The sequence below is a fragment of the Oncorhynchus nerka genome, linkage group LG6 (assembly GCF_034236695.1).
Source record: "Oncorhynchus nerka isolate Pitt River linkage group LG6, Oner_Uvic_2.0, whole genome shotgun sequence".
NCBI lineage: Eukaryota > Metazoa > Chordata > Actinopteri > Salmoniformes > Salmonidae > Oncorhynchus > Oncorhynchus nerka.
Window position 1 is genome coordinate 22,679,488 of NC_088401.1, and position 25,135 is coordinate 22,704,622.

At 42.1% G+C, this 25,135-nt stretch overlaps 2 protein-coding genes across 5 annotated transcripts in view; one reads left to right on the plus strand and one right to left on the minus strand.

Moving 5' to 3' along the window:
* Nucleotides 1-1,686: 1,686 nt before the first annotated feature.
* Nucleotides 1,687-15,483, minus strand: LOC115130187 (WD repeat-containing protein 48). 4 transcript variants are annotated; one of them, XM_065019400.1, is made up of 19 exons: nt 15,407-15,483; nt 13,316-13,456; nt 12,845-12,920; nt 9,700-9,782; nt 9,366-9,495; nt 7,232-7,320; nt 6,925-7,026; nt 6,455-6,679; nt 6,054-6,128; nt 5,758-5,860; nt 5,019-5,116; nt 4,818-4,925; nt 4,627-4,723; nt 4,422-4,514; nt 4,170-4,275; nt 3,952-4,039; nt 3,747-3,823; nt 3,360-3,571; nt 1,687-3,279 (listed from the first exon to the last, which is right to left on the minus strand). In XM_065019400.1, exons 1-19 carry the CDS (start codon nt 15,452-15,454, stop codon nt 3,068-3,070), a joined length of 2,163 nt encoding a protein of 720 aa, XP_064875472.1. In that variant the 5' UTR covers nt 15,455-15,483; the 3' UTR covers nt 1,687-3,067. The 4 variants fall into 4 exon arrangements, with proteins under 4 accessions (XP_064875472.1, XP_064875471.1, XP_029516919.1 ...); XM_065019399.1 differs by having other exon boundaries at nt 12,845-12,923; XM_029661059.2 differs by having other exon boundaries at nt 3,085-3,279; nt 3,379-3,571.
* A 6,150-nt stretch (nt 15,484-21,633) lies between these two features.
* The window catches only part of scn5lab (sodium channel, voltage gated, type V-like, alpha b), a 208,287-nt gene continuing 204,785 nt past the window's right edge, over nt 21,634-25,135 (plus strand). The window contains 1 exon segment of the mRNA XM_065019402.1: nt 21,634-22,138. The gene's annotated coding sequence lies outside the window, so the exon portion shown is untranslated.

Consider the following 25,135-nt stretch of genomic DNA (forward strand, 5'->3'; position numbering starts at 1 on the left):
AGTATTGGAGAAAAGTTGAAAAAACGGACCCTCCGTTACATCGTGACGTGTCATGTCGTAACGTACAGCACGCATAAAGCAACTGTTTCTGTCTTACAATCTCTCTCCACCAGGTGTAGCACTTCTCTCTTCCTTTAAAAACAAGAAATGGACAGTGGACGGGGTAAGGGGGGAATACCTAGTCATTTTTTGCGTCATCATTGCATGCGATCATCATTCTCAAAGCCGCTGTATACTTCAAAGATCACATTAGCACCGCCCTAAAACCCGATTCAAATTCAACACAAACCTTCAAATAGGTATGTAATGACACATTATATAAACTCTTTATAGTGTTTTATTTACATTTTAGAGGCGATAAGGTGATGAGTTGGACAGATCGAGTGAAAAAAAGCAATTTTCCCACAACATCTCTCCATCTCACTACCACGGGGCTCATTGCCTGCTTGAATTATGCTGAAACGGGCAGCGTTTAGGTCATGTAATTGATTCTGTTGGAAAGGGGAGAAATTGTGCTTTACAATGGTATTGACATTACAGTTGATCTGGAAGTATTACGCTTTTGGGGCGCTAAAATAAGGGCAATTGTACGGACCAAGGCAATGTACGAGTTTACGTTAGCTACTTAGCTAGCTACATATCTAAACAAAATACTCTACTTTGGCAGGATTATTACATGACCCATGAAATTAGCAGGTGTGTCTGGGGGGTGATTACAGCCATCAATTGTATTTCATGAACGTGTACATTTCTAAACAATAGTGACCCATCCACGTAGCTAGAGTGCGTGACGGATGGTTAGAGCATTTCCTTCACATGACCCATCAAAGTCTGTCGGGTAAGCGTCATCTAATAAAGATATAAAATTCTAAAATATTTTTTATCTGGACACTTTCTGTTTTTGATATTGCTACTATGCAAGTACTATCACTGTACCGTTTACAACTTCTATATCCTGTACATGTGACAAATAAACTTGGATTTGATTTGATATAAAGTCAGCGTGTTTACCACATGGCCTCACATGTGAATCCTTAAAGAGATGGATGGGATTAAGGTTTAAGAGGGTGTAAACGATGCTGAATGTGTGTAGACAAAGAAGATGTCTTGCCTACTGGAGACCGAATCGAGGCAGTCGGTCACATATGATATCAGAGTGAGAATAACTAAATCATTGGGGTGACCTGGAGGTCATGACCTCTCGGCACATTCCCTGCGTGCCTGGTCAGTTTTCGGTCATTATTACAGATTTTTTGTTGTTGTTGCTGACATGGCTAATTGAGTGAGTCAGTGACTGCCATAAGAGAAAAACTGCTGACACACAACCAAATGTCAAAATTGAACCTGGTGTATTCTACTATTCTTACTCTCAATAGTAAATTGAGACCTCGGCTGAGCGTATATTGCTTATGCCTGGAACCGGCCCTGTACAGACCCACAGATGACAGGTCTCAGACCATGACAACTGCAGGCCTGCTTCCAGCAGCATTTGTATTCCAACTCGGTCAAATACACGATAGAAAAGGGTGGTCGAGAAGAAACACTAAAATCAATCACACAAATATCACATCAACATTGCAATTGGTAGCTTGTTGTGTCCTGGAATTATGCAATATTATCTGTGACCGCAAGTCTCTGATCAATGCAATTCATCGTCCTCTGACATTCAAAAGCATTTTATTCTCGTTGTCATGTTGGTTAATTTATTAAGCACTTATTTACCCAAAATATACTACATTTAATTACATCAACACGTGGGAGCACAGGGGTTGTGGATATGGAAGCATATAATTCTGTAGGAGCTTTTTTTAATGTAGAGCTTTTTCAACAACCAGACAAAGCTCATCTTTCAACTACAACCAAATAAATGATTTATTTTTTATACATTTGCTATAGCACTGTGCAATTCACATTGTTGGAGTAATCCATTTAGAGTTGTAGAGCACAGTCTTCATTTTGTTTGCATAAATAAAATAAAAAGTTGTGATTCCCTCCAGAATATCTCCCCCTAGACCTTCGTCATTGTATTTCAAGTAGATTTAGCTGCAGGCTGTCAAGGGTAATGCCAATGACAACAAATGTAGCTTTCCTCTCAAATACAGTACAGTAGCCTATAAACATCCTGATTCCGTGGGCGAGATCCTTTCGTCGTACATATCCGTTGCTTCTTGACACGTGTGGTTTTTCTTTCCTCTTTTTATTAACATAAGAAAGCAACCTTTTGAAAATAACACAGGGTTCTCGAAAAAAAGAAGAAAAAAAACTTGTGTCAAGTTGCCTACAAAATAATGACAGTCTATTTACAAAAAGATAGGGTCAGTAATTTAATATCAGCGTTCGTTAGCTAAAGAGATTCAGTTTGGGGGATGTGTCCTTGTATGTGTCCATTTGGTGAGAGAAAAACTTCACCCAGCCGCCTTCAATACATCAGTCAGTTGCCAAACTGAGGAAACTGAAGGATATCACACATGCATACTATAGTCATGTCTTTACATTCCGTCAAGTCCTTGATTGGTCGCCGGACAATCCAGAAAATCTTCCTCATTGAACCGTTTCCTAAACATGGATTGGGATGAAGGGTAGTGATAGGTGGTTGGAAACCAAGCGTGTTCCTGGAATGTTTAGGGGGAGAGAAGAAAAGAAGAAAGAAAAGAAACGTGTGCAGTCTACCAATCAGGTCATCACAAAGTGAACCCCCAAGCAGAGCGACTTTCTCAAGATGGAAGGGCACCTTCGCTCTCTGAAGATGGGCATGGCAATAAAACATATTTCTTACAAATAAGGGGGGGGATAAACAAAAGGAGACAAAGACATTGAATAAAAATACACCTAAATGACAAAAACCTTAAAATGCCCTGGAATATTCCTCAGTCCATTCACTGTAGTGTACACAGCAACAATTGTTTCTCGCCATTCTCCTTGCGTGTTCTCACGCCTCTCCACATGGCTGGGTGTAGAACGGTGATTTTGTGTGACGCTCAGGCTACGGACCTTTTTGAGGGGTTATTAAGGTGTTGTGACCTCTTATAAGATTTCATAAGGAGTCGTTGAGCACAGGTTTGTGTTACTAACACATGGATCTGGTGGGATGAGTCCAAGTTTGGTGCCAGAGGAAGAAGAAAGGAGGAGGAAGAGGAGGGCAGGCTAGCAGAAGATGAGCCTTCTTCGCCGACACCGGCGACCTCACGTGGACTTCTGCCGGTAGTGAAGGGTTAGGTCTCCACCGCTCTTCCAGATAAAATGCTTGACGGTCCGCAGGTCCATGTTGGGATCCAATACCTACAGACAACGAAAAGTGATTTTGGGAACATATATATTAATATAAGATGTAACACAAAGGCAAAAGATGGGGACTGTACCGTATAATCTGCACAGTACCTGGTCCTGACAGAGCAGCTCAATCTTCTCCTCGGCCAGCACGGCCACGTCCTCCTCCTCCTTCTGCTCACTGGGCTTGTCGTTGTTCGCCGAGGCCCCCGTCTGAGACTCGTTGTCCAGGTTGATGATCTTCTCGTACACGTGCTCCATCACCTTCCTCACCTGGAGCATGTCACTGGCCGACAGGCGGTCCCTATTGGAAGACCACAACGTTGGAATATAACCGCAAGCTTGGAACAGTGAACAGTCAGATATAGTTCCAAGTGAATGATCTCTTTAGCAAAATGTGGTTTGCAGGGAAGGATGAACACGCAACACTAATAGGAACAGAGAAACTGGTTCAATCGTTATAAAAGTGTTTCACTTACTTCTTTAAGGTTTTTGCACCAGAAGAAGAATGAGGCTGGAGGTAGAAGGGTATTTTGTTGAATTTGGGCATGTTTTTCTAAAAGACAGGGAATAAAAAGTTGAAAATCATACATGAGAATCATAGTGTATAAACACTACACAATTAGCTATAGTACATTACTGTAGAAAGACATTTAAATGTATCATTAAAGGACGAGAGCTCACATCTACAGTGATGTCGATGACCCACTGTGGCACGGTCTCGTTGAGCAACATGGACTCAGTCTCACCACCGGAGTCTCGACACAACAACCTGGAGAAAGAGAGAGAGAGAGCGAGAGCCTTGAATAAGCCTGCCGGGATGGTCAGGTGGATGGGGTTTGCACTTTTAGTACTATTTCATGCTACACTGTGATAGACAGAGATAGCATTGTATATTTTACCTGAACAAGGTCCTTCCCCCTGCCTCTCCAAAGATGACTGGCGTGTGAGGGGGAACATGGAAGTAGCCGTTACCTTTCTGTATCCTGCTCTCATGCTCCCCGTTCACTGAACACACACACACACACACACGTCAGAACATAGAATATCACTGATAGATTTCATTCAACTTAATAACGTCAGAAAATATCACAATGGCTGTCTGCATTATACTGTTAGTAAATGTGTGTGTGTATATGTGTATAGCAGCTCACTGTGGTTCATCTCTGTCTCTTCATCCATGGGGTTGATGTGGGTTCGGGGCCAATACTCCAGTAAGGCCTGCAGCAGCAGTCCACCCAGGTTCACTAGAAAAGAACAGAACTCTGTAGGAATGATACTGCATGTACGGTAACGCTGTTTGGGTTTAAAAAAAAGTCAACCATATCTTACAGGGCAGTAAAAAAAATGATCACTCACACTTGGGGTCAGACCCATCAGGACTGGAGAAGCCTGCATCCTTGGCTGACACCCATGCAGCAAAGCAGTCGCTCTCATCCAGCGTGATGGTCAACATCTACCCAGCAGAATATATGTTTAAAATAAGAACAAATCCCTGTTCCACCGACTGTCCAAAGCTTACAATGTAAAACACCGCAGGATCAGCTTACCCCAGTTTTAAGATCCACTGAGAACCAGTTTGGCACATAGACCATTTTGAACCTCTTTTTAATCTCTTCGTCAAACTCCATCTTTCCCAGGTCTTCCCCTTTACACGCCTGGATGAGGACAAGAGGTATTCATACAATATGACAAACAATGGAGAGATGGACGATAAATGATCGATAGAAGAGAGAGCAAAAGACACACACCTTTAAAACATCCCAGTATGCAATGTTGTTGTTGGTGTCTTTGGTTAGTATGTGTCTCTTGTCGTTCAGAATGTGGCACTGGATAATGCTGGCTCCCCCTAGTGGACAGCAATAAACACAACACTCATTTAAGCCTAAGCATATATGTTTTTTAAAACTTTAACTAGGCAAGTCAGTTAAGAACAAATTCTTATTTACAATGACAGCCTACTCTGGCCAAACCTGGACAATGCTGGACAAATTGTGCGCCGCCATATGGGCCTCCCAATCACGGCCGGATGTGATACAGCCTGGAATCGAACCAGAGACTGTAGTGACGTCTCTTGTACTCTTGCCTTAGACCGCTGCACCAGTTGGGAGCCCAAAATACAGAAGGTGTTTAAAATAGAATAGATATGTGGGCTCCTGAGTGGTGCAGCGGTCTATGGTAAGAGTACAAGACACGTCACTACAGTCCCTGGTTCGAATCCAGGCGGTATCACATCCGGCCGTGATTGGGAGTCCCATACGGTGGCGCACATTTGGTCCAGCATCGTCCAGGGTAGGTCGTCATTGTAAATAAGAATTTGTTTAACTGACTTGCCTAGTTAAATAAAGGTTAAAAAAAAAATTGTAATTGCAATATTTGCAATGCAGTTTATTGGGAGATTTATGAAGTTTGAATCTATCAATCATTTTTAATGGATTAATGGATCATAAAAAAATAAAAAGTATATGTGTGTGTGTGTTGTGTTTTTACCTGTAACAACCTGCTCGGGTTGAGTACAGAGAGGCGTCAGGGGAGCAGTGCAGTCGTTGTCGTAATCGCCAGATGCTCGGAAATTATGAATGCCCTTCAGAGACTGCAATGAGTCATGACGGGAAACATAATCAGGGAGTGAACATTGCATTAAAAGTATACAGCGACACACAGGCCTCACTGAATCCTGCTTTTTTTCTGTTATATTTTTTACAGTAATTCTATGTCTATTTAATATGAACATGTCCATTACTCATATACAAACCCTGTTGTTCAACATCAGGTATGCTGCTTACCCATTTGTTGACGGTGGACTTGGTGGTGGAGACCCAGAGGGCCGTGGGGGGGTCTGCCGAGCGGTCCAGCTCCATCTGAACCAGGGAGGCAAGAGGTCATTCAGATAGGAAAACTGATGGGTAAATGTGTTGTTGACAGAAACACTTAAGGATGACTTCACCTTGATAGTACTTGCTGATTATCTTTAAGATTTCTCATTAATGCGTTCCTGACTCTACTAATTATTATACTAGCGTACTTTCTAGTATACAACAGTCTTAAAAAAACATTTGAGTTAATGTTACAAAATACTTAAGTCCAACAAACATCTAGGCCTAATATCTACAGGTTACAACCTTTTCAACTACGTTTCCCATCATGCCGTCGGCAAGGCTTATCGCAGTAACCCCACCCCTTTCACCTTGAGGACTGGGGCTTTCTCCTCACAGATGAGAACGCGGAGGTCTGGATTCCTCAGGTCGGTGCAGTAGATCTTGCGGTCGCGACCGCCGGAGTAGACATGCGTGAAGGCTTCATTGACCTGCAGGGCCCACACGCCCTCATCGTGCACCCGGTAGGTAGCGATGCACCGCTGCTGCCCCAGCGACCACAGACGGATGGTCCCGTCTGAGCTGCCCGAGAGACACTGGGGGGAAAAGCAGATGTAACATTAGGAATTACAACATTTTCAAAACTTTCACAAAAATGTCTGGGTTGTTCGAAATCCAAGTTGAAAATGTCCAGGTAAGAGGCTTCCCTCGCAGCTTATTGCCAGCAGATTCCAGAAATGACTGAAAAAGTCCTCTCCCTCCTATGAAGCATAAGAGAGCCATCGCAGCTGACATTTTTAAGGGTGAGGAATGAGATGAGATTTCTAAGAGCCATCCGTACCTGAGTGCCATCCCTGTTTAGCAGTAATGATTTAACGTTGTCTGTGTGACCTTTCAACTTCATCAGCTTGGCACAGGTTCGAGGATCCCAAACTCTCAGCACCTGTAGCAGGACACATTCACTCTATGAGGTATATGAAAACACAGGTTTATGTTTTTGTTGGTGACACACTCTTTGTTCTTAGACACATCTTACTTTAGAACATGGAGGTGAAGTAACAGGTTCAGTTAGCTGGAAGTATACCAATGTCATCACACCACTAGAAACATTACAACTATATCAATACAAATGTGATTTAAGAACCCACCTTTTCAGTGGACCCTGACACAATGACGGTGCCCATCTGATTCATAGCCAGACTGTAGATGGAGTCTTTGTTCCCACTCAGTGAGGAGGCTGGGAGACGACAACAACAGCATAGTTACTACAACACTCAGGTCTGTCTCAACAGTCTATTCGTCAGTAACCAGGAAAGTCCCACTGAGACACAGTGTATTTTACATATTTAAGATATCCATCCTTCAAATTGATGTGTACTACAGAAACAAGAACATTGTCTTCAATGATGGTTCTCCAGATAGACATCTATCTCATGTCTTCATGCCAAGTAGTGCAGTGAACATTTACAATACTCAGTCTAGGATATGCCTGTGACATAATATACAGTGCCTTGCGAAAGTATTCGGCCCCCTTGAACTTTGCGACCTTTTGCCACATTTCAGGCTTCAAACATAAAGATATAAAACTGTATTTTTTTGTGAAGAATCAACAACAAGTGGGACACAATCATGAAGTGGAACGACATTTATTGGATATTTCAAACTTTTTTAACAAATCAAAAACTGAAAAACTGGGCGTGCAAAATTATTCAGCCCCTTTACTTTCAGTGCAGCAAACTCTCTCCAGAAGTTCAGTGAGGATCTCTGAATGATCCAATGTTGACCTAAATGACTAATGATGATAAATACAATCCACCTGTGTGTAATCAAGTCTCCGTATAAATGCACCTGCACTGTGATAGTCTCAGAGGTCCGTTAAAAGCGCAGAGAGCATCATGAAGAACAAGGAACACACCAGGCAGGTCCGAGATACTGTTGTGAAGAAGTTTAAAGCCGGATTTGGATACAAAAAGATTTCCCAAGCTTTAAACATCCCAAGGAGCACTGTGCAAGCGATAATATTGAAATGGAAGGAGTATCAGACCACTGCAAATCTACCAAGACCTGGCCGTCCCTCTAAACTTTCAGCTCATACAAGGAGAAGACTGATCAGAGATGCAGCCAAGAGGCCCATGATCACTTTGGATGAACTGCAGAGATCTACAGCTGAGGTGGGAGACTCTGTCCATAGGACAACAATCAGTCGTATATTGTACAAATCTGACCTTTATGGAAGAGTGGCAAGAAGAAAGCCATTTCTTAAAGATATCCATAAAAAGTGTTGTTTAAAGTTTGCCACAAGCCACCTGGGCGACACACCAAACATGTGGAAGAAGGTGCTCTGGTCAGATGAAACCAATATTGAACTTTTTGGCAACAATGCAAAACGTTATGTTTGGCGTAAAAGCAACACAGCTCATCACCCTGAACACACCATCCCCACTGTCAAACATGGTGGTGGCAGCATCATGGTTTGGGCCTGCTTTTCTTCAGCAGGGACAGGGAAGATGGTTAAAATTGATGGGAAGATGGATGGAACCAAATACAGGACCATTCTGGAAGAAAACCTGATGGAGTCTGCAAAAGACCTGAGACTGGGACGGAGATTTGTCTTCCAACAAGACAATGATCCAAAACATAAAGCAAAATCTACAATGGAATGGTTCAAAAATAAACATATCCAGGTGTTAGAATGGCCAAGTCAAAGTCCAGACCTGAATCCAATCGAGAATCTGTGGAAAGAACTGAAAACTGCTGTTCACAAATGCTCTCCATCCAACCTCACTGAGCTCGAGCTGTTTTGCAAGGAGGAATGGGAAAAAATTTCAGTCTCTCGATGTGCAAAACTGATAGAGACATACCCCAAGCGACTTACAGCTGTAATCGCAGCAAAAGGTGGCGCTACAAAGTATTAACTTAAGGGGGCTGAATAATTTTGCACGCCCAATTTTTCAGTTTTTGATTTGTTAAAAAAGTCAATAAATGTCGTTCCACTTCATGATTGTGTCCCACTTGTTGTTGATTCTTCACAAAAAAATACAGTTTTATATCTTTATGTTTGAAGCCTGAAATGTGGCAAAAGGTTGCAAAGTTCAAGGGGGCCGAATACTTTCGCAAGGCACTGTAGCTGGGTCATGTTCATTAGGGCAAGCAATGGAAAACACTTTAATGCAACAGGAAAAGAAAATGATCGTTTCCAGGTAGTCCCTCCCTGTTTCAGTTCCTTTTCTTCAGTTCGGTGCCCAATGTCTGAACAGGACCCAGATGAGAGAGCATACTCACTGGTGACAGTATTATTGGAGGCGGTCAGTGCCGTTAGTGTGTTGACGTCCCATAGAAAGATCTGTCTGTCCAGCCCTGCTGAGGCCACCAGTTCCTTGTCCTTGGCATAGGCCAAGGCTTTGACATAGTCCTGTACAGACAAAACCATAGGGGGTTACATCAATCTGATGCCAAGTCAGTGCTTTTGAGTAAGATTTTGGTTCTGATTGTGCTTCAGCCTATACATTGAAATGTGCATGCTAACTCTAATGTAGCAGTAACGTTATGCGTATGTACCTTAAGTTTGGCCTTTGTGATGATTTTGGAGCTCAGTACATAGTATGTTATTACATACCTTATGTGTTCGCAATGTGGACATGCAGAATCCCTTATGCGCATTCCAGACTTTCACTGTGGTGTCTGAGGAAGCAGATATCACTGGAATACAGAGTAAAAATGTGTCTTTATTTTTCAGACACAGGATAACTAGGAACAGACAGTATGCTATTAAAAACATACATTTTCAAAGGTAAAAAAACAACAACTATTTATATCAATGGCTTGCAGGCTTAAGTAACTGTCCAGTGTTTCCAGATTTCTATGAAATATGACCTATAATTAATGACAAAACGAGTGAAATAGTTTCCCTTCCAAACAAATTGTAATTAAGTATGTTAAAAAGCAGCTTTCTGTGTTGGAATGGTGTGGGCATACTGTATACTGATCATTGTGATGTATTAGGAGCACTGACCTGCAAGTGGGTTAAGGGGTACAATAAAGCACTGTGAAATGCCCTTTTTCATAAAATGAGTTACTGTTGAATGTAACAGTAAGCATAGGGGGGACAAAATGGCACCGTAGAGGGAACACTGTTTCAGCGAGCTCCCGTGGCATTCGTAAATTTATATTTTTACATTCTCCTAGCTTGAAAAAGTGGTAGAATTGGCTAAATAAGTTATCCTACAACGAGTGTTGACGGCTATTTCTCAAATCTCTGACAACATGCCCAACAGAACTACTAAGAACTCGACCAAAACCACCATCCCTGTAGATGTGCAGGAGGAGCTAACACTATTGCTGAGCCAAGCACAATGGACCTGGTGATTCAAAAGATGACTGATAACATCACTAAAGGGATCGATGTTAAGATAATAACGGTCTTGGAAGCAATAGCAGGCTGAACTACAGAGGGTTGTCAAACGTGTTGATGAGGTGGAAGGAAGAATTGCTACAGTGGAAACTTCAACTACGTCTATGGACACTAAGATAAAAGCACTTGAGAAACAGGTGTGCGAAATGGCGGAGCACATTGACTTGGATAATCGACGCAGATGCAATATTCGTGTTGTGGGACTCCCGGAAAATTCTGAAGGGACACGTTCAGTAAAAAATGTCATGGATCCCTGGCTACCTACAAATGGACACTAAGGCTGGTCGTGTGAAGCTGGACAGAGCCCAATGCTCTCTAGCACCGATACCCGGTCCCAACCTGCGCCCACGGTGGTTATAAAGTTCCACAACTTCACCAACAAGCAGCGTGTCATGGATGCGGCTAGAAACGTCGGCTCTGAAGGTAGTCAACGTAAAGGTCCAAAGGTCTCATTCTTCAATGATTATTCCACAGCGGTTGTACGAAGACGCAAAGCGTTTTGAGGCGAAGGCTCGACTCGAGAATGAAGATGGACTACGCACTGCTGTACCCGGCCACATTGAAGATTATGGTCAACGGATCGCCTAAACTCTTCACACCTGAAGAGGCTGCTGCGTTTATTGACTCTCTCGGGTAAATAACTTTAAGCTGCACCTCCGCAGCATTGGATAACTTTTTATTTGAATCTAATCATGAAACAGTGGTGAGTTCTCACGTGCTCTGGTTCAGTAATATTCGTATCTTTATTATTTTTCTTGCTAAAGAAACTGCCGCTATAGGTCAGGCTGAGATATGTGTGAATCCATGTTGGTGCCCAGGCTTGGTTTCCATATATATATCTAAAGGATGAGGCTATACAGGGGCTGCTCATTGGTGATGTTCACCATAAAATAAGCTTGTATGCTGATGATGTCCTGATATTAATCTCTAGTCCTCGATACTTCAATTACATCTCTTATTAATATTATTGAATTATTCAGCGAATTCTCAGGCTACAAGATTAACTTAACTGAATCAGAAGCTATGCCACTTGGTAACCTTCACTCTGTACCTAATACCTCTCCCCCTTCCCTTTTAAATTATCTCCCTCAGGTTTTGTGTATCTGGGTAGATTTGTAACTCCTAAATTCCAGCAAATATACAAAGCCGATGTTGTTCCCTTGTTTGATACAATAAGACAAGATCTGGAGCGCTGAAACTCTCTCCCGATTTCTTGGTTGGGTAGAATATCCCTCTTGAAAACGAACATTTTTACCTAGACTACTTTACCCAATCCAAATTATCCCAGTATTACTCTCCAATAAGGTAATAAAGGATGTAAATGGATGGCTGAGTTCATTTTTATATGGAGTATCTGCAAGCCAAGACTTAAGATGGCAATATTACAGCTGCCAAGTTCTATCGGTGGCTTGGATCTGCCCAATATTAGGTTCTATCAGTGGTGTGCCCACCTATGTTATATTTCTGACTGGATCACAAATGATGACTCCTCTATTTGGTTAGACATTGAGACTTCTCTTTCAAAATACCCCTTACAGGATCTTTTATTTTTCAGAAGTTTCAAGTCTGTAGAAGATCACTGCAACAATCCCATTACACTTAACACACTCAAAGTATGGAGGTTAGTTCAATGCTTCCTGGGAAGGTCCAAACTAACCTCTGCTCTTACCCCAATTCTTAACCCAGATTTTGGTCCAGGATTGCTGGATGCTGGCTTTCACTTTTGGCTTAATACGGGCATACGCAGACTAAATGACTTATTTGCTGATAAGATTTTGTCATTTGAGCAGATGGTCGAGAAATATTGACTCTCAAAACAGGGCTTTTTCCCACTTCCTACAAGTAAGACATTACACTTTGTAAGTCGCTCTGGATAAGAGCGTCTGCTAAATGACTTAAATGTAAATGTAAATGTACTGGTCATTAATAATATTAATGTGAGTAGACCGCTGATTGGCCAGCTCAGGAGGATGACGACATCCTCTATGACAAAATATAAAGTATTTTTGAAATGGTCTGTTTGAGGTACAAGTGAGGTATTTTATTATTTAAGTTTTTTATTATTTAAATTTTTTATGCTTTGGCCACAAATACGAGTATAGGATGAGTAAACAACATTATTTGGGTAGGAGTTAACAGAATATTCAGTTTTAAAAGTGAGATTTTCCCTGGACATATAGTAGTAAATATCCATTAACAGGGTTTTGCCAATTTGCACGTGATGGAAAGTTCCTAAAGTCTGGTTGCTTTTCAGTGATAATTCTTTACTAAAAATATGCACTTTCCATTCTGAGGGGTAGGGCTCAATTTAACCCCTTCAGCTCTGGATTAATACATTACACTGACTCACATGTCTTCCCATTGCAACAGAGGACGATGTCATTGACCCAATCTGTGTGGTGTTCCATCGATGCAATGTACGGGTCCTGCTGCAATAAAGAGAGTTTACGCTGCAAAATCAGTGGGTTTATGCAAGCATTCTATGACAATCAATTACAATAACAGCACAACAAATAAGTCTGGATCTTTTCATTTGAACATTGACCATAGGCATTGGTCTGTACATCTATGCATCTAAAACATTAGCTCTTTCTCAATTCATCTTTCCTCGACACCTTTAACATCCCCTCTCTTCGCCTCCTTCTCAAAAAAGGGGAGGGACCTTGGACCGTACAGTTGAGAAGGAGACGATAGGATGTCAGGAATCAAGGAAAGATGAGCGATAGAGCCATCAAAACCACAGTGTGACCTCGAGGGAGAGGGGTCGTGATGATAATATGGCATTCTGCCAGGTGGAGTGTTTAGGTGACGGACAGGTTACCTTGTGCTGGTTGACGCTCCATATCCTAATAATGGAGTCTCGGCCAGCCGTGAAGAGGCGGTTCAAGGCCGGGTCGAGCTGCAGAGCATTCACCCCATTGCGGTTATACTTCTCCACCTCATCCCGAATCACATAGGACACCTGCAGAGAGAACTGGATATGAGTGCACTTTGAACCATATTACAATATAATGAAGATATATAGGTGTTGTTTCTGGTGAATCCTTGACATTGTCCTGTATACCTATAATAACATATAGGCACTGGTGTTGGCACTGTTGCTGAAACCTTTCTAGTGTCATATATGGCTTGTAAACACTGGTCATGTATATCGGTCAAGGATATCTGTTGAAATGGATGATGGAACCTGTGGAAATGAATGATGCTACAGCAGGGAGTGTCAGGTGAGTCCTGGAAATACCAGCCTTATTGCTATTATAATTAGAGCAGTAAAAATAAATGTGTCATACCCGTGGTATACGGTCTGATATAGCACGGTGTCAGCACATCAGCATTCAGGCCAATTTATAAATAGCTTTCTAGCATGTTCCGAGCACCTGCGTGTAAGCGTAACTCTGGAAGTGTAGTGGATATGTAGTCTCAAACCAAATTATTGGATGGAGGCAACCATAGGTGTATGGATCTGTGCAAAACTGCTACAGTAAGTGTATCTTTTTCATTTGAAGGATTCTTTCTCACGGATTAATGATAAGGTCCATATGTTTCAAAAGCCGTATCGCAAGCAATGATTATTGACGTGTCTAAACGTTAAAACACAGCGCTGGGATTTTAGTTCACAAAGCAGTCTTGGGCGAAGCTAATGGAGCTCACCAGTCCTTGTAGTCCTAAAACCACAAAATGAGTTCCCTCTGGTTCGTTCACCCATCCTTATGGGAAAAATTGGGTTTTGGAATAAATGCAGAAAATAAGGTCTGAGTTTAACACATGCTTAGGAAATCTTATACGTTTTGTTGTATTTGATAATAGCAGTCAGTTAACATGACCTTTATGAAGCCTGTATGTGCTTCATGATTTTTTTATCACAAATTCTTCAAAATTCAGAGAAAGTGACATTAGCCGATTAAGTTTATCTCAAAGAACAAAATGTATAAAATTTCCTAAGCCTGTGTTTACCACAGACCTTATTTTTGGAATTTATCCAAAACGGCATTCATTTTCCCCATAGGCTTTGTCCAACGATCCATTGTGCAGTTAGTGCCTACAAAAAGACAACCATTAGTATTTCTCTCTATGGCTGAGAACTGCAGGGAGAAGGCAGAATGCCGCCTAGAGTTTGAGAGTTGTGTAAATAATAGCCGTCCCATTAAACTCAGCCTAAATGTACATTCTGAGATACCATAGCCTGCTGACAGACAGTGAAATTGTTTTTATTTCACTATATATGCAAATTGCAGTGGCTCTGCAATGCAAATCTGGAAAATTCAATGCAAATGGTTTTCCAGGTGCAGAATACACATTTGCAGATATCTACATACAAACATTATATTGCATCAACAGGGGACAAGGATACTTGTTGACCATCTATAGTACTGTAATGCAGCACTCAACACACGCATGCCATCATTAGTCTTGCGACTACAGTTTGATGACGTCGGGCAAAATAGGATCAAGCCTATCAAATTGTAATCAGACAAAAGATAATTGCACCATCCAACTGGTTGCATACTAGATAGCCAAAATAGAAAATCACGTCCTTCAGTTAGCTATCTCGTGACGTGAGGGTGGGCGCGGGGGGAATTATTCCATCTCTAGCCGCAATAACACCCCATAATCTCACTTTCACATACAAATATCTTGACAACCCATTAAACTCGAAACACGATCTCGGTAAACCGAAATGAGTCATTTGCAGCGGTTCGCAAAATCTTGTGAGTAGCTGTAAGCTAAACTAGCTCTCTGCTAACGGTGCCAGAGCCTGGGACTGACCGCCTGGGACTGACCGGCTGCACTTGCCCGCCACACGTTGAGTGTTTAAAGACATCCATGGATAACCAGGCAAAATATACATTTCCGCGGCCATGAATGGAACTTGAAAAATCCTTACTCTGCATGACAAAATAGATACATTTACCTGGACTTTTCTCCGCCCAGCAGCATTTTGCCTGTGAAGAGTCGCCATCTTACATGTTGACAGCCTAACGTCACTTCCATAAGGCGCAAAGGAGGATACTTCCGGAAAGTGAGGGCCCAATCTTCGAGGCTCCGCCTACAGAATTGATAGGCGCCTTAATACATGTATTGCACAGAAATAATATATTTACACTAAACAAAAATATAAACGCAACATGTAAAGTCCAAAAAATATTCCTTACCCCAGCATACTTCAACTGAAGTATGAAGAATAAAGAAAAAGGTGCACTGTTGCTGCATAAATCTGATAGATTTATTGACGGGACAAGTAAATTATCGGCAACATGTAAAGTGTTGGTACCATGTTTCATGAGCTGACATAAAAGATCCCAGAAATGTTCCATATGCACAACAAGCTTATTTCTCTCACATTTGTTTACATACTTGTTAGTGAGCACTTCTCCTTTGCCAAAATAACACATCTACCTGATAGGTGTGGAATATCAAGAAGCTGATTAAACAGCATGATCATTACACAGGTCTGCTGGGAACAATAAAAGGTCACTCTAAAATGTGCAGTTTTGTCTCACAACACAATGCCACAGATGTCTCAAGTTTTGTGGAAGCATGCAATTGTCATGCTAACTGCATGAATGTCCTCCAGAGCTGCGTCCAATCGGCCTTGCAACCGCAGACAGCCTTACAACCGCAGACCACGTACAACCACGCCAGCCCAGGATCTCCACATCCTGCTTCTTCACTGCTGGGTCATCTAAGACCAGCCACCCGGACAGGTGATGAAACTGTGGGTTTGCACAACCGATTAATTTCTGCACAAACTGTCAGAAACCATCTCAGGGAAGCTCATTTGCGTGCACCTCGTCCTCACCAGGGTCTTGACCTGACTGCAGTTCGGAGTCGTAACCTGCTTCACTGGGCAAATGCTCACTTTCGATGGACACTGGCACTCTGGAGAAGTGTGCTCTTCAAGGATTAATCGCAGTTTCAACTGTACCGGGCAGACAGTGTGTATGACGTCGTGTGGGCGGGCAGTTTGCTGATGTCAACATGGTGGTGGTGGGGTTATGGTTTGGGTGGGCTTAAGCTACAGACAACAAACACAATTGTATTTATCAATGTCAATTTGAGTACACAGAGATTCCGTAATGAGATCCTGAGGCTCATTGTCATGCCATTAATTTTTATTGATTAATTTTTATTTAACCAGGCAAGTCAGTTAATAACAGTGGGTTAACTGCCTTTTTCAGGGGCAGAATGACAGATTTTTACCTTGTCAACTCGGGGATTCAATCTGGCCCAACGCTCTAACCACTAGGCTACCTGTCTCCCATTCATCCGCCGCTATCACCTCATGTTTCAGCATGATACTGCAAGGCCCCATGTCGCAATGATCTGTACACAATTCCTGGAAGCTGCAAATGTCCCTACATAGTCACCAGACATGTCCCCCATTGATCATATTTGCGATGCTCTGGATCAACGTGTACGACAACGTGTTCCGGTTCCTGCCAAAATCCAGCAATTTCACAGAGCCCTTGAAGAGGAGTGGGACATCATTCCACAGGCCACAATCAACAGCCTGATCAACTCTATGCAAAGGAAATGTGTTGCACTGCATGAGGCAAATGGTGGTCACACCAAATACTGACTGGTTTTCTGATCCACGGCCATACTTTATTTTTATGTGTCTGTGACCAACAGAGGCATATCTGTATTCCCAGTCATGTGATATCCATAGATTAGACACTAAGGAGTTTATTTCAACTGACTGATTGCCTTATATGAACTGCAACTCAGTAAAATCTTTGAAATTGTTGCATGTTGCGTTTATATTTTAGTCCAGTGTACATATATTATCACGGAATACATGCGTGGTGAAAAGCAATGTAATTACAGTGTTATTGTAAGTTACCTAAACTTTTTTTGGTATTATTTTGTAGCACCTTCATTTTAGCAGTGAAACTATCCTGGAATCATGCCTGGTTTGCAATCTCAACAAAAGGCCTTCATTTGTCTGTGTCCTGTCTGGATTTGTTCACAGATATCTGTCTATTCATTTCTGTCTAGGACTATTTATCAAGTCCCTGTAAGTTCTCAAATGGTACTGGGAATTTAGTGACCATAAATGAACTTACATTCAACCCCTTGACCTGACAATTGGTCAAGGGTGCATTGTTTTGTTATTTATCCACCTGTCTGACATATTTGGCCCTGCTGGCAAAAAAACAGTCTAGGCCAGCATAGGTCGCCAGCCTTCGCTGTGTTTTTGCTGGTGACCAACCTTCGCTGTGTTTTTGCTGGTGACCAGCATCTGTTTTGGACATTGTGACAAGCATCTGCTGGTATAGTGGTCACCAACTAAACCAGCATCAAAGTACTTTGAGGTTCTAGTTTTCCCCTTAGACATGCAAGTCACATTATGCTGGCTAGCAAAGTGATGTTTAATTCCTATCAGAATCCAGAAAGAGTGGGGATATCCCATTTTGTTTTATTTTAGTCACCCACAATATGCATTCAGAATGACTGCCAGGGTTAGAAAGATAAGTACATGAGATTCCCTAAAGCATCTAAACTGGAACAACCATTTCAGTAACGGATACAATAAATCCAACTACCAGATTGGATTAGTTTAGAAAAATGTATCTTATTTATCTTTGTGTAGCATAAGATTAATTAATCAAGCAACGTACATACTGTCGGAAGTCGGCTCCCCTCCATGTTCGGGCGGCGTTCGACGTCACCGGCCTTCTAGACATCGCCGGTTAATTTTTCATTGTTCCATTTGTTTTGTCTTGTTCCCTGCACACCTGGTTTACATTCCCTAATCACACTGCATATATATATTCCTCTGTTCCCCCCATGTCTTTGTGTGGAATTGTTTTGTTTTGTGTTTGTTGTATCGCGCCAGTCTGGTTTTTCACCCTATTTGGGGAATTATTGGTGAACCTTATTGTTATATTATTGACGGTATTTTGCGCGTGTCACTTTTGCCGGTTGGCTTAAGTTGTAGCTCTTTGCGCCCGTCTGTTTGTTGCTCTTGGCTAATAAAGTCGCCTGATCACCTATTCTCTGCTCTCCTGCACTTGACTCGAATGACCAGCAGCGAAAAACCTGACACATACAAAAATACAACAAACAAAAACGATATTGAAACAAACAATTCCCCAAAAATCTAACTGCAATGGAGCATGCTGGGAAATATGATAATGATGGGCGTGGTTTTGCCAGACTACCTTGACCAGCTACCATGCTGGACAAGCATAGACCGGCATGGACCAGCTTGGTCACCAGCATTCCAGCATTAACTGGTCACTAGCATCCACAGCTTGACCAGCTGGTCGGCCGGCCTAACCAGCTAGACCATGCTGCTCGGATCAGCTTGACCAGCACTGACCAGTATAGACCAGAATGGGCCAGATTGAAATTTAGGCTGGTCTATGTTGTTTTTTTCTGCAGGTTATTCTGCTAGTGACAGATACTAATGTTTAGCCTCCCTTGTATCAATGGGTGGGTAAAGAGGAAAATAATTCTGGGAACATGCCAGGAATTCAGCTCAAAAACTTTTTGGGTCATACCAAGATGACTGTGTCACTCTTCAAGTCCACCCCTGCTTCTATCACAATAAAGCATGAATTTAGTGTTATAGTGTAGAGGTGCTAGTCTCTCTAGTCAGATGGATTGCCTCCCACAATGTACCAATGGCTCCAAGGTCTGGGTTTTCGAGACTATAGAGGTGCCTCTATTACTCTAAGTGAATTGGAATTGAAACGTATTGGTCCTTTTCAATTAATTGTCTGTGTGTTCTAAAAGGTTGCAGATGTAACTCTGGAGAATGCACCTGTTTCCTACAAAATGATGGTGCATTTTGTACTCTGTAATGAAACCATCCACAGTGGTGTTTTATTTGCTTGGTATTTTAAGCTACCACACAACATTCTTTGAAATGTCTGTCCACCACCTCAAGCTGGAGCTGGTCTTCCTCCCGGGGAAGGTGTGCCCACTCAAAGACCTCTCCATCACAGTCAACAACCCCACAGTGTCCACCTCCCATAGTGCAAAAAACCTTGGCGTGACCCTGGACAACACCCTGTCGTTCTCTGCAAACATCAAAGAAGTGACTCGCTCCTGCAGGTTCATGCTTTACAACATCCATAGAGTACGACCTTTCCTCACACAGGAAGCAGTGCCGGTCTTAATTCAGGCACTTGTCATCTCCCGTCTGGACTACTGCAACTCTCTGTGGCTGGGCTCCTCGTTTGTGCCATCAAACCCCTGCAACTTATCCAGAAGTTGAACACCCACCTGGTGTTCAACCTTCCCAAGTTCTCCCATATCACCCAAATCCTCCGCACACTCCAATGGCTTCCAGTTGAAGCTCGCATCCACTACAAGACTATGGTGCTTGCCTACGGAGTAGTAAGGGGAACTGCCTCTACCTTCAGGCTATGCTCAAACCATACATCCCAACCCGAGCACTCCGTTCTTCCACCTCTGTTCTATTGGCTGTCCCACACCTATGGGAGGTCACCTCCCGCTCAGCCCAGTCAAAGTTATCTCTGTCCTGGCACCCCAATGGTGGAACCAGCTTCCCCCTGATGCTAGGAAAGCAGAGTCCCTGCCCATCTCCCCGAAAACATCTGAAACCATAGCTCTTTAAAGAGTATCTTAAATTAAACAGTCAGTCTTATTCCCCCCCAAATACTTTTTTTTGCACTTGTCTTTTCCTACAAGCACTTACTTTGCTGATATCTTCTTTATTGAGGAAAAAATTGACTAGAACTGTGATATATGGTTGTCTCACCTAGCGATCTTAAGATGAATGCACTAACTGTAAGTCGCTCTGGATAAAAGCATCTGCTAAATGTAAATGAATGGGTCGTTTTTAATGTACGCCGCTTTAGATAGACCACAGTCAAGTGAGAATAACCCGTTTTACAAAATTAATGAGGCTGTGACGAAAGATGCCCTTTGAGGGAACTGGGCAGAAGAATGTGTGGACTGGATCTGAACTGCAACACATTTGCTGTCTGAGTATGCTTGATTTATTCTGTGACCAAATGACTATGTGATAGGCTACCTCGGGGTCTATCTAGGAGCAAAGTATCTCCATTTTGCAGGTAACTCAACAGCCTCTTAGGACCAGAGTGGCAGTGATGTCGACTTGGGAGGGTAGGCCTACATCATTTAGAACTTTGCTGATAGTAATAACTAGCCATTGCTTATTCTCCATGCCAGATAATCAAGTGTAGCTGTTCTAAACAACACAGGTCTACATGTAGGCTATTACTTCAATTACAGTGTTTATTCGATATTAACCCAACAAGTAGTCTTAGTAGTAGGTCTTCTGTAATGTATCCTAGTCGGTGCAATACACAAACGGTCGTTCTTACCGTTTACCAGCAGAGGGGGCAATGAACCCAGGTGTGGAATACATTTGTTGAGACAATGCAAGGCATCAACACACATTATAGGCCACTGGATTGGTGGGTGAACTCAATAAAACATTGTATTACTGACTCATATTGTCCTAACCATTTCAACTAAGTTATAGACCTACTTTAAATCTACCCAGAATTAAAAACAAAGCATTGTGTTGTCATGAAAACATCATAATCCCCATTAGCCTCATGATCCTATTGAGCCTAGATTTTCAAAATAACATCCTAATGTTCACTTTCTGAAGAACAGGTGGTTACATAAATAGGCTAGTTATGTGGTTAGCTTGCTAATTAAATGGGGAAATTCCATAAATCACTATACAGTCTCCATCAGGATGAGGTATGCATTCACTGATAGTTGAGTTAATAATAATATTCAAGATCAATCAAATGTCCTAATCCTTTTATCCCATAGGGCTAGGCCTACATTTCAACTATAGGCTATTTAAAAGCATAATTGACTAACCTAGGCCTATCTGAGGGAATCTGTTCTGTAGCACATAACGTGTGACAATGTGTGACACATCTAAGACAGAAAGATTACAGACTCGTCAAACGAGGAGTTTTTAATAATACTCTCTCACTATCCAGACACCTTTGCTCAGCCTCATTCCGTCTATACATTGTTTAAACGTAGTAGCAATAGCATATTATTGCATGCTCGACTTTCATTTTATTATGCCCTCATGAGATGCACAGCCGGTGATGTGATGTGCTGTCCGAAAAGTACAGACGAATCTGAGTAGGCGTTACCTTGGGAAATCTTAGTTCCTCACTTCGCGGCTCAAGGGCAATCAAAATGGTTCGGACTGGTTTTTCGGAGAGAGGTTACAGAAGATGTTGAAAACGTTCAATCTCTCACCGGCGCGCGTATTAAGTTGTTACAGCCTACTTGGACTAAATCAACAGCTGTGTGGACAACGACTGTTTCTGGACGGAGCACATTAAATCATTTATTTGGAGCCAATTTATTTGAAAGTGTTATAAAATATTAATTGGTCAACTCAGAACCGTAAAGAATTAGCCTAATAAGGAGTTGGGTTAACAACTGGCAGAATTGAGTCCGCGCGTTTTTTTTCATCCAACATGGGATGCACCTTGCATTAATACTTTAATTATAATGCTTTTGAAATAAGGTGTTTCGGATGGTCTGGAATTGTCTAAAGAGTGTTTGACAAGGCCTTGCTTCGGGTATCTCTACCAGTGGATGGACATTCTTAAATGTATTGAAGTAGACTGGGGGAAGCAATGCTGTAAATGAAGGAGTTTCACATGTAAGTCGCCTATTTTCATCTACCTTTGTTGCCTAGTGCCGGTTCCTAACCTCAACAAAATATGTCATTAGATGCCTACTGGCCCTACAATTGTTCTTTAATCAAACACAGCCCATTTAAACTGTACAATTCAGCTAAAGTGTATAGGCTATCGTTAACATGCGGCTATTGATTGTAGTTGACTCATAGCCTAGTTTGAACCTTTTGGAGGGGAAAATAGGCTATTTTATTTTTCAAATAGGCTACTTAATATATAATATGGGATTCAATTAATGGTATTATATTTAGGCTTATATATTTGAGGTTTTTCATTATAGCCTAAGACTATAAGTCATATGTCATATGTCCTGTATTACGCAGTTGACTTGGCATACGAAGTTGTGAAACAAAACTTGTGCTTTCAACTACAGTTAGAAGATTATAGGGATGGCTACTATTCATAGTTGTTCGTTGAAATAATGGTAATTTGGGAAAGGGGCTTCGAAACTGTGCGAACCTTACCTTAATGCGTTGTATATGTTGTTTGGAAATCACGGTGGCGCGCGCACCGGAGGATTAGTTCCCCCACTCGGTAATCATGTTCAGAACAACTCTTTGGTTGATTACTTGGGTTGAAATGATTAGGGCGCGGGAGTGAAACATTAGGAGCAAGTCTTCCTAGCGGTATCGTGGTTGCTCTTTTCACATTTGCCCAACATATTATTTAAGATTTGTGTTAGTTACGTTTTTGTTACACATTGCCCCTTCTCAGTGTTTTCAATGTAAGCCAGCGCTTAACCCCTGTGTCCTTTCTATATGTAATCCAAAGAGTGATTCCAAACTATATAGGCTACAGTATTTTTTAATTAGCAAACATCAAATAAGACTGCGCAAGACTACTTTAACCCAGGGACAACAGGTGTCCGCAGGCTATGCCTCGCATGCAATAGCCAGGGTACATCTGAGAGTAGGCCTACCGTCGCAGTTCAAAAGCCACGGGCGCTGAGATGTACTAGCGTGCTATTCTCCCGAATAACTGACCTTTCGAGATGTAGTTGGCTAAGCAGACGCGGAAGCTGTCAAGGGCTCAGAGCGCGCGGTGGTTTTGATCAGCAACGCGGACCGCTGAGCTCTTGTCCAAGGTCCTGAAAGTCAAAACAATAAACTGGTGATTCAGTTAAAGTCTCATTTCGGACTACGTTAAAGCCCTTTAAAGTGTATATACGTGTATATAGGCCTAACAGAACTGGGAGGAATATTGATATTTTTCCACATCACTAGCAAAAAGGATTTGCTCCAACAGCAGCAAAATAATATAGAGTTTAATGAAGATAAAAAGAGAGGAAAAACAAGAACTCATTAATGTTTATTAAAAAAATATATGTATATATACAGTACCAGTCAAAAGTTTGGACACACCAACTAATTCAAGGGTTTTCATGTACTATCATGTACTAACCAAAAAAGTGTTAAACAAATCCAAATCTATTTTAGATTTGAGATTCTTCAAAGTTACCATCCTTTGCCTCAATGACAGATTTGCACAATCCTGGCATTCTCTCAACCAGTTTCATGAGGTATGCATTTCATGGAATGCATTTCAATTAATATGTGTGCCTTGTTAAAAGTTCATGTGTGCAATTTCTTTCCTTCTTAATGCATTTGAGTTTTGAGTTTCAGTTGTGTTGTGACAAGGTAGGGGCGGCATACAGAAGATAGCCCTATTTGGTTAAAGACCATGTCCATATTATGGCAAGAACAGCTCAAATAAGCAAAGAGAAACAACAGTCCATCATTACTTAAGACATGAAGGTCAGTCAACATGGAACATTTCAAGAACTTTTAACTCTCACGAGGATATCCTTAGGAATGGAAGACCCAGAGTTACCTCTGCTGCAGAGGATCAATTCATTAGAGTTAACTGCACCTCAGATGGCAGCCCAAATAAATGCTTCACAGAGTTCAAGTAACAGATACATTTCTGTTCAGAGGAAACTGCGTGAATCAGGCCTTCATCAGGCCTTCATCAGTCCTTCAAATTGCTGCAAAGAAACCACTACTAAAGGACAGCAATAATAAGAAGAGACTTGCTTTGGCCAAGAAACACGAGCAATGGACATTAGATCGGTGGAAATCTCTCCTTTGGTCTGATGAATCCAAATTGGAGATTTTTGGTTCCAAACACCATGTCTTTGTGAGATGCAGAGTAGGTGAACGGAAGATCTCCTCATGTGTAGTTCCCACCGTGAAGCATGGAGAAGGAGGTGTGATGGTGTGGGGGTGCTTTGCTGGTGACACTGTCAAGGATTTATTTAGAATTCAAGGCACACTTAACCAGCATGTCTACCACAGCATTCTGCAACGATACCTCTTCCCATCTCTACTTCTTCCCACTCACCCCCTTTTGACCTCCTCCTTTTCCTCAGCAAGCAGTGATCCAGGTCAACAGCATCAATGCAACAGTATAGCTTCCGTTCCCCTCCTCGCCCCAACCTGGGCTCGAACCAGGGACCCTCTGCACACATCAACCACAGTCACTCACGAAGCATCGTTACCCATCGCACCACAAAAGCCACGGCCCTTGCAAGGGGAACAACTACTTCTAGGTCTCAGAGCGAGTGACGTCACCGACTGAAACACTATTAGCGCGCACCACCGCTAACTAGCTAGCCATTTCACATCGGCCACGCTTAGTCCCACTATAATTTGTTTTTGAAAAGGACAATGAACACAAACACACCTCCAGGCTTTGTTAGGGCTATGTGAGAGTGATGGAGTGCTGTATCAGTCAGAATCACCTGACCTCAACCCAATTGAGATGGTTTGGGATGACTTAGACCACGAGTGAAGGAAAACAACCAACAAGTGCTCAGCATATGTGGGAACTCCTTCAAGACTGTTGGAAAAGCATTCCTCATGAAGCCGGTTGAGAGAATATCAAGAGTGTGCAAACCTGTTATCAAGGAAAAGGGTGGCTACTTTGTTAACACTTTTTTGGTTACTACATGATTTCATATG